Raw genomic sequence first — 10,019 nt, forward strand, 5'->3', positions numbered from 1 at the left:
TACTTTAAAGCTATATGAAGTAATGAATATTAGCGCAGTAAATTAATACATGTTAAAGCTGTGACTAAAGCTGTGTTAAAGCTCTTAACTAGTAATCATACATATATACAATTGGTCGAGAATGGTGTTTTTAAAGTGTCCATAAATTTGGGCCAAATATATGTAAAACAATATTCATTTCTACTGGACCCTATTCTACTTTCTATTTTACTACATTTTTGAATAACGTCTATGATTAAAATATGATCATTCCACAGACCATCACCTCCAGGTCCTCTTAATTTTTGTAATTCCACTATATCTGGCTTCTGTGGTAAATCAGTAGGCCTAATTTACAACTTATATATACACACACACTCTCTCTCTCTTTCTCTCTCACAGACACACACACAGTCTCTCTCTCTCACAGACACACACACAGTCTCTCTCTCTCTCTCTCTCTATATATATAGATAGATAGAGAGAGAGAGAGAGAGAGAGAGAGAGAGAGAGAGAGAGAGAGAGAGAGAGAGAAAGAGAGAGACTGTGTGTGTGTCTATGAGAGAGAAAGAGAGAGAGAGAGAGAGAGAGAGAGAGTGTGTGTGCGTGTGTGTGTTCCTCTGGCCTAACGCTCTACATGTGCGCCATGTTTTGAGTCCAGAGTGAACGCAATAACCGGATTATAGACGGTAGATGGCGATAAAGAGATACTAAACATTGATGTGTTCAACTACAGAAGTAGCACCATAACAATCAAGCGACAAGAGCGAGAACTGGGATTCCATTTATACCAGTGCGATATAAATTAAAAAAAAACCCTAGTTAGCATGAGTTCATTATATCGATTCAGTGGAACCTGAGGTGTTGAGGTTATTCGCAATGTAGTTTTCTAGCTAGAGGTTAAGTTGCAAGCGAGATAACTAAAGCTAAAATTAGGTTGTTGGTAACCCACTATCTAGTCTAGCTAGTTATGTCAGCTACTACCAAGTTCAACAGTTAGCATAAGTAGCTAGCTAGCTAGTTTTAAACAGTTAAAGGTAGGCATCATATGTGGGGAGGCGACAGATTAGTAAAGGTAGAGGTAATTTATTTTGAATTTAAGTTGGATCGCTAGATAGCTAACCTAGCTTTTTATTGTATAATTTTGCATGACTAGTGGTTGAAGTAGTGCCCGACCGTTAGACGCGTTAGCTAGCCAGCTGACTAGATCACTCAGGATAAGAATGGCACACTGGACCAAATTCGAAAAAGAACTGGACAAAGAGGTGAGGAAACTTATAATGCACTTGAGTGGAATTCCAGACGAAGAAGACCCAAATTTCCAAATGGCTCTCAAATTTGCTTGGTCAAATTTCAGGTGAGAATATTTGTACAATATGCTTGTACCCTATCTATCAAGCCATTTGGTACTCTGATGTTTATCTTTTTAGGTTCTCATATTACTTTCAGAAATGATATTTTCCCTCTAAATCTGCAATTCTGCCAGCTGTTGCTAGTTTGGACTCTAGCTATAGCTAAGTATAGCTGATCTTACTGAAGCACCTATCTCCCAACACTGCATAGGTTTCACCATTTTCTAGATGTGAGCAGCCATAAAGTACAGCTCTCAATAAATGGGTAAGAACTTGATTTTAGTTCTGCTTTCCATATTCATATTCAGTTTTTCTGGTTCTATTTTCTGAATTCTAAAAGGTAAAATTTTATTAACTGCTTATTGCTCCTCAGAATCTATGAAAAACTTATGGTGCACTCTGACTTATGTAAAGCAGACAGCTGGATGAGACTAACTAAGGAATTCCTGAATTCACCTCTACCTAATACTGAGGGCACCATGGTAAGATAATGTAAGACAATATTATTGCACTATGTCATACTACTAAATACATATACTGAATTTTGCCTTTCCCGTCTGATTTATACAGACTGATATCCACCACAGTATCCTGGCCTTATTACTCTTTCTGTCTGATTCACCTTCTAATACAAATTACAGTGAAAGGCCCCGCCTGAAAGAATCAGGTGAGTTTTCATACTCACAATGCCTTTGCACTAATGTACAGACTGCAGAAGGAGCAATATTTTAAACTGTCAAACAAAATTATTTTCAATGCAGAAAAAGAAGACAGTTTCGACTGGGCTAAATATTTAATGGAAGGGGAAGACATTGACATTGGTCCTTTTCCAGACACTCCAGTGAGTACAAACTTCTTTTTTTTTCTTTCTTTCACCTGTTGCTTATAGGCAAAACTGATATCTTGTACTGAATCTTAAGTGCCTGATACCTAGTGCTGGTACCAGTGGTTAGTTTTACTCATTTAAGATATAATTATTATACTATTAATAAAAGGTTCTTTTACCCAAGGAAACCTAAAATAAAATAAGATAATTTCACATGTTTTTAGAGTAAGCTGAATGTGTATTGGCCTGATCCATATCTATATATGTTTGTCTAAAATAACTGACAAAGTATAAATTATGGCTTTACAGGAGTGGTCAGAAGATGAGAGTGAGGAGGAGGAAAGTCAGCAACTCCTCAGCAGAGAGGATTCTGGGATACAGGTGGACAGAACACCACAGGAAGATCAGGAACAGACCAGTAAGACAGTGCAAGTGACGTGGACTGGTAAGAACACAGTATGGGTGGTAGTAATTACACTAGACTCTCTTAGCTGTTTAAGATTACATGAAAAGCTTCTTGCATGCTCCAGAAAGGCTTTAGTGCAGCACATATTAAGACACTTGGAATTTTCCCACAGGTTATTTATAAAAAAATGTTTTGTTTCATTTTATTATATGTTGATAAAACACTGCACAATGCGCAATTTAAACATTGTGTGTCTTTGTGATGCTCATGCAATTCATGAACTTGTTTTTATAGTGGGTGAACCGGATGCCAGGGCTTGGCTGGAGCTGCAAGTTGTGACACCATATTGGGTTCCTCACTCACCCCGTTTTCCACACAGCCTCCATCTTCATTCCAACCTGCTCAATGTTTGGTGAGACAAAGCCAGGACACACAGTATTCTATCATTATTTTGATTTTCAAACCTCTAACTTATTTTTTTTATTCTTTATCATTATTAGAAATGGATAAACTAATCCAAGATCATGGTATAAAATAATCTATGATCAACTGGTGTCTGTTTGAACTGTTGGCTTTGTTTAGTGATTTGGTGCCTTGAAAAAGTATTATAAAACACAAAAGATAGCAAATGCACTTTTAAAAAACTCTACTAAAAACCTCGAATATTAAATTAATGTTTAGTCAGTATCTAATGCATTGAGTGTGTATGCTTTTGTTGTTAAAAACCTAATGGAAAGATCCGTTTGATTCATATTTAAGCCATTGTTTGTGTATAATGAAAGAATAGCAGTTCTATCTTTCTGTGCAGGGATCAACATCTGTACAACACTGACCCACTCTACCTTCCTGAAGAAAAGGCTTTTGTCACAGAAACTCAAGTAATTCGGGAGACTTTATGGTAAGTCTGAAAGATGTTGTTTACATTTTGTTGCAGTCCAGTACCTGAAAATGCAAAAAGGAATTCATTTATAAGAAATAAGAAAAAAATTGCTGTGGAATATCTTTTTAATGAGTGCTACCAGTTTTAATGTAGTAGGTTTCTGAATCCCAGTGGTAGTCCATACCTTTGTTTTGCTTAGCATGTGGGCAAATGAGAGTGCCACCATTAACCTTGTTTACTTTCATTTGTCTTTTGAGGCTCCTATCAGGGGTAAAGAGGCTTTTCATATTTCAGCACCACGACGGCAAAGTGAGCGTGAGGAATGATGTGGTTGTCACCCACTTGACCAGTGTGAGCAAAAATAATTTTTTCTTTTGTATTAATTTTTCAGAAGGATGCATAGAACATTTTTTTTTCAATCCCTTGGAGATCCTAAAGTGTCAAAGTGAAATATCTCAGAACCGTCATTATGTCCAGGCAGTGAGAAAGGAGGACAGAGTGACTGTTTTCATCTTCTTAGGCCTTACAGTAGTCTTGTCTTTGGTTAAACGTTCTGAATTTTTTAATGTGGGTTGAGATGGGTGTGTGTGTGTGTGTGTGTGTGTGTGTGTGTGTGTGTGTGTGTGTGTGTGTGTGTGTGTCTGTGCGTGCGTGCGTGTGTGTGTGCACGAATGCCTTCTTGTCTATGATACAGAATTGTCTGCGCTCAGTACTGGAGCATGTAGCAGCCTATGGCCAAGCAGTTTTCCGCCTCCAGAGGTTTATTGATGAGGTTACTGGCCACAGTGCAGAGCCATGTCCTCCTGGGCTCAACTCCTCCTCATCTTCCTCTTCTTCCTCCCGGAAGAGCTCAGAGCCCCCATTCAGAACCTATCAAGCCTTTGTGTGGGCACTGTATAAATACTTTGCCAGCTTCAAGGAAGAGATCACTGCCATTGAGCGAGATATCATTGGCAAAGGTAACATGTATTTTCTTTTCATACATAATAAGTAGTTTTATGATGTCATGGGTTCAGCCTTAAAAATTACCTTTTTTCCTGCATGTTGCTGATTGGCATTTTCCCTGTTCTGTGTGTAGATGAAACGGTAACTTTGTCCTCTGTACTGGAACGCCTCAGCCTGCACCTGTCTCAAATCACTGTGCTGCATAGGGTTTTCTGCACGGGGGTGGCTGAAGTCCCCCCCGCCACCCCAAACGTAGTACGTGCCTCACACTTACTCAACACCCTCTACAAGGCCATCATTGAGTATGACAGTGTGGGTGAAGCTTCAGAGCAATCTGTAAGTTTACATATGTAAATTATTTTATTAACCAAGTGTGCCTTTTAACATTGAATTACTTCTCAAAAACAAATTTTAGGATTTGTCCTCAAGGGAAAAACTAATATGGCTGTATTGGTCTGTGCATATTTGTTGTTAAGTGATTTCTTTATGCTTGGTAACCCTTAACTGATTTTAGCATTTTACTAGTATAGCACATGTATTACTGCTATACAAAGAAATAAACTGAAGGTTGCAAATGAACTCTGTGATGTCAAACTCCCCTCTCTTTCACCAGGTGGCGCTCCTTTTCTCTCTATGGGTAGAAACAGTCAGGCCATATCTTGAGATAGTGGATGAATGGATTGTTCATGGACATTTGTTTGACCCAGCCAAAGAGTTTATAATCCAGAGGTAAAACAATCCTAGGGAGGACACATACTGTATATTTAAGTTGTTCTTATCTACATCACCTAAAAGCTGTAAATCTAAAAGACTGCAGAAGACACTGTCGATGTTGCCACAAGTTTCTCTCCTTAAAGGGCCCTAAAAGTCAGGAAATACTTATATCTGTGACAATAAGTTCAAGCAACACTTCTTTTTGAGTTCTGAGTTTATACTTTGTTAAAAATAGTTTACAGTTCCAGAGTATTTTGTAGACACCTTCCAAAAACAGCCATTACCAACTAAAGAAACTTAATCTAACTAAGCCTTGGGACATGTCCATCAGGAACAAGGACGTACCGGTGAACCACAGGGACTTCTGGTATGCCACCTATACACTGTACAGTGTGTCGGAGACAATAGAGAGCGAGGAGAGGCTGAGTGAGGCAGCCAGCGGGAGCTCGGGGGGAGAGCAGAGCTCCAGCAGCAGACAGCATACCATGGTCTCCTTTCTAAAGCCTGTCCTCAAGCAGATCATCATGGCGGGCAAGTCCATGCAGCTGCTGAAGAACCTGGACTGCAAGGAGGTCGAACCAGCTGACAGCTCCTCCAGAGGTCAGACAAGATTGGAATGGGGTCCTAAATGCAGCATAAGTATTCTTAATTTGTTCAACTGTACTAATCTCTTATACAGCACTATCATCTCTGATGATAAATGATATGTTATGCCTAACTATGCACGATGGTCAGTTTTTGTGTGTGTGTGTATTTCAGATGCTGAAAGGAAAAGTCTTTATACGCTCTTCCTGGAATCAGTGCAGACACGTCTGCGCCGTGGTGAAGAGTCCCCTATGGATACGGTATCTGAGCAACAAGCTACCAAAAGGAGCCTTATTAAGATGCAGTCCATTGTAGCACGCCACCTGGAGCTGGATGACATCCATGACCCCCTGCTAGCTATTAACTTTGCCAGGTGATCTAATCTAGCCCAGAGCACTTCAGGAGATTACATCAGATCATGCTATGGGATTTGAATTCATACTGTACATTCTATGAAGGGACGTGAAAAATCCATACAAAGAATTTGAGATTGAAACGCATGGTTACATTTTTTATTATTATTATTATTATTATTAATGATAGACAAATTATAAACTGATGTAAGCTTTTTAGTTCAGATGTTTAGTTCACATTATAACATGTTTCTTTGAATGTCTTCTAATTGTCCTTAGGTTGTATTTGGAGCAGAAAGACTTTCATGAGAAGTTCTCTGGCAGCGACGTGATTGTGGACCGTTCATCCGAGTCAGTGACATGCCAAACGTTCGAGCTCACCCTGCGCTCCTGCCTCTATCCACACATTGAGAGGAGGTACATCGAGTGCTGTGGCAACCTCATGCGAACTCTCAAAAAGGACTACAGGTAAGCTGTTTTGCCAACTGTACATCTGTGGGTTTTTAATACAACCTGTGTAAATTATGCTGCTTGAAACAGTGACCCAGCGTAGCTGAGTTTTTGATGTCGTTTGTTTTGGGATCACTGTCTGATTTCATGTCTTAATTTTAATGATCTAATTTATTTTTTTTCAGGCTACTGGGATACCTTCAGGCTATGAGAAACTATTTCCTGTTGGAGGCTGGTGATACAATGTATGATTTCTACACAGCCATCTTTGACAAGGTACTTGAGAAGGAGAGCTGGCAGCAGCTGGCATTCCTCAATGTACAGCTACAGGAGGCTGTGGGACAGCGCCACCCAGAGGACAGCAACCGGTATTACCCGTGGTGACTTTAACAGTTTTGAAGCTCTTAGAGATTTTAGAATTTTAGATATAAGTATAATTACCTTTTGTGCTTAACTGGCATGTCTTGTGGCTGATATTACAGATTGTCAATTTTCCTGGAGACAGTTGATCCCACAAGGAAGAAACAGCCAATTAATAACCTTGATGGCCTTACTTTGAGTTACAAGGTAAAATAACCTAATTTTTTTTAAGGTTTGAATTTCAGCTACTAATTGTAGCTACTTGGATCATTAGACCATTTGTCTTTGCAAGTTATAGTTATTTAACATAATTATATTTCCCTACCAGGTTCCATGGCCTGTAGATATTGTGATTAGTTCTGAGTGTCAGAAAATCTACAATCAGGTCTTCCTGCTCCTTTTACAAATAAAATGGGCTAAATATAGTCTTGACACTTTGAGATTCAGTGGTAAGTAATAGTAAACAGCTGTTCATTTTTCCCCATACAGCTTTGTTTCTCATGCTAAAGGTCACATTGGATTTTCAGAGGCACTGTGTTTTAGATTTTGGAAAGTTGTATAGTGATGTATCTAGCAGAAATAGCTCTGGTTGTAGGTCACCTGATTTTGTGTCTGCTAAAAATGTTATTTCTCCACAGACTTGACAGTAGCTGCTAAAATCCATGAAGGAGGGCCCTCTGAAGAGTACACTGCCAAAGAACCTATAAACCAGCAGATCCACAGGATGGTGCTACTAAGGGTCAAGCTAATGCATTTTGTTAACAGTCTGCACAATTACATTATGACCCGGGTGGGTGTTTCACATCGGAGTGGACTTGTGGAGATTCACATTGTTTTTCTATTTATGTTTATTGTATCCATAATCCTGGCAAATGGCCAACAGGTGTAAATGATCAAACTAATTAATATTAGATAGTCTTTGCTCCATTTATTTTTAGATTCTACACAGCACAGGATTGGAATTTCAGCATCAAGTGCAGGAGGCAAAGGACCTGGACCAGCTCATCAAAATCCACTACAGATATCTGTCCACCATCCATGACCGCTGCCTGCTCCGAGAGAAGGTTGGACACGCGCGTGCACACACACACACACACACACACACACACACACACACACACACACACACACACACACACACACCCACCCAACCCCCTCTCTCCAGTGATATCTCTTTTCTAATTGTGCTTGCATAATACTTGAGTATAGAATTTGTTATCCTGTCCTTGCAGGTCAGTTTTGTCAAAGAAGCCATCATGAAGGTCCTTAATTTGGTTCTCATCTTCTCTGACCGATGGCAGGCTGGCTTTGGAGCATGGAAGTGAGTTATATTTGACATCTCCAATGTGCAGCATAATTGACCTTGTAATTTTCCTAAAAATATTAAAATTATATATAATCAAAACCATACGCATATTGCAGACAATCAAATTGTCTACATGTATGCCTTAATCTATTTTTTTTCCGTTCTATAGAGTGTACTTTGCTCAAAGTATGTCTTAATTGTCTATCTCAGAATTGAATCTATTGACAAAATGGAGTCAGATTTCAAGAACTGTCACATGTTCTTGGTGACCATTCTGAACAAAGCTGTCTGCAGGGGATCGTTTCCTCATTGTAAGTCTACTTCTGTACTGCTGTGCTTTACTGCTTCCTCTTTTTGCACCAGTTCATTGTTTTGTCTTTAAGGGCGCTACATACAGTGCTATAAATCAGGAATGGGGAGTTTTTCCAAACCCACCTGAAGGGATTGTAGGTCCTCTGCCAGAAATAACAATGAGAAAAGACCTTGTTCCTGCAGTTTGGTGACTTTATGTGGAGATACAACAAGAAAAAACAATTGGTTAATAGAAAATGCATTTTAGGTAAAACACTTGTTTATTATTAAAATGTAAAATAAATGGTTGGGTCAGGGATAGTAGCTATGTCAGGGAAAGGCAAGACAACTTTATTTAGATAGCACTATTTCATACACTGAGGTCATTCAAAGTGCTTTAATCAAAGAAACAGCTCTCTTGAATATAATATGTAAGAGCACTAATCTTGTGTATTAACTTTGACAATGAGCTTGGATTTCCTTTATTGACAGCAAATAGTTGTAGAAGGTTGTATGTAGAATAGTACATAGGAGGTTCCAATGACAAAAAGAAATATTTTGAAATTCTAAAATATGAGAAGCACAGGGTGTTTTTGACACCAGAAAAGCACTGGGTGAGGGCAGGGCAAATGGGATTGGTAAGTATTGTTCATTAATTGTACCTTTTCCCTCCAGTGGAGTCCCTGGCTGTATCTCTGATGGCTGGTTTCGAGCAATGCTAGAAGATTTTTCACCACAAGCACAGCATGCTGTCCAGTCTGCAAACCCTGCTATCGTACTGTATGACTACATCTGTGCTTTTTGTTGTTTTGCTTGTCTAAAACAAGAAGTCTGACTTCATGGTACATGGGAGATTCACAATGTCACCAAACAGCCCTTCAGTCTATAATTTAGCTTCATTTATGTTTATTTAAGATGTGGGAAACCAGGTGAAACATATGTAAGTTTTCACACTACAGTCTCTTTGCTCTGAGATGGTTTACATTCTGTTTTTCACTTGAGTGAAGTCAATTCACTTTTAAGTCAGTTGCATGGTCAATGTTGAGTCCTGTAAAACAAAACAAAAACTCACAAGAATGTTAAATATCTGGTGCATTATTCAGTGAAACTGAAATAATTTGCCACATTTAACATAGACATAAGTATTTAATATATCATCTCATTCTTAGCCTTTATGTATTTAGTTTTTTTTCACTGCCAATTTGTGCACAATAAATGACACAAGGCTAAAAATATTTCATGCTCCTGTATCTTTTTTTCAACATTTTCTCATTTAAATGTATTTTAGTAAAAATCTGGACCCCAGTCATGTCTTGGCAAATCTATTTAAATATGGTTAAATAAGTGCAACATTTTTGTCTGATATTTAAGTTTCTCACCAAATGTACACTGCTCAGTCTAGGAGCATCCACACTTTGTTTTTGGTTTTAAATTTTGTAGTGTGTTAATTCATATAAAGTTTAATACGTAGTAGTTTGTGTGTCGAAAGGTGTGAACCTTTCTGACTGTTCCTGAACGCCCCCTAGCGGACGCCGTATGTGTAGCTGGAGTTTCCTGTTGAATTTTCCTGTA

General features: G+C 38.7%; 1 protein-coding gene across 2 annotated transcripts; it reads left to right on the forward strand.

Moving 5' to 3' along the window:
- Positions 1–732: 732 nt before the first annotated feature.
- Positions 733–9,682, forward strand: tubgcp5 (tubulin, gamma complex associated protein 5). Of its 2 annotated transcripts, XM_027005629.2 has the most exons (23): positions 733–1,336; positions 1,543–1,596; positions 1,705–1,813; positions 1,902–1,998; positions 2,093–2,172; positions 2,467–2,602; positions 2,858–2,975; positions 3,372–3,461; positions 3,701–3,794; positions 4,138–4,402; positions 4,522–4,724; positions 5,002–5,117; positions 5,434–5,702; positions 5,862–6,060; positions 6,320–6,508; positions 6,676–6,858; positions 6,973–7,057; positions 7,179–7,299; positions 7,489–7,640; positions 7,789–7,914; positions 8,083–8,171; positions 8,367–8,467; positions 9,123–9,682. In XM_027005629.2, the coding sequence occupies exons 1-23, from the start codon at positions 1,203–1,205 to the stop codon at positions 9,167–9,169; spliced, it is 3,057 nt and encodes a 1,018-aa protein (XP_026861430.2). In that variant the 5' UTR covers positions 733–1,202; the 3' UTR covers positions 9,170–9,682. The 2 variants fall into 2 exon arrangements, with proteins under 2 accessions (XP_026861430.2, XP_026861431.2); XM_027005630.2 differs by lacking the exon at positions 733–1,336 and having other exon boundaries at positions 1,556–1,596; positions 1,746–1,813.
- The last annotated feature ends 337 nt before the right edge of the window (positions 9,683–10,019 follow it).

Source organism: Electrophorus electricus, chromosome 3, assembly GCF_013358815.1.
Source record: "Electrophorus electricus isolate fEleEle1 chromosome 3, fEleEle1.pri, whole genome shotgun sequence".
Classification (NCBI taxonomy): domain Eukaryota; kingdom Metazoa; phylum Chordata; class Actinopteri; order Gymnotiformes; family Gymnotidae; genus Electrophorus; species Electrophorus electricus.

Bases quoted from the DNA above. Each gene is read 5' to 3' on its own strand.
- tubgcp5 (XM_027005629.2), top strand. From the start codon at position 1,203: ATGGCACACTGGACCAAATTCGAAAAAGAACTGGACAAAGAGGTGAGG. The intron at 7,641-7,788 runs GTGGGTGTTTCA...ATTTATTTTTAG, and splicing joins ACAATTACATTATGACCCGG to ATTCTACACAGCACAGGATT. The intron at 8,468-9,122 runs GTAAGTCTACTT...TTTTCCCTCCAG, and splicing joins CAGGGGATCGTTTCCTCATT to TGGAGTCCCTGGCTGTATCT.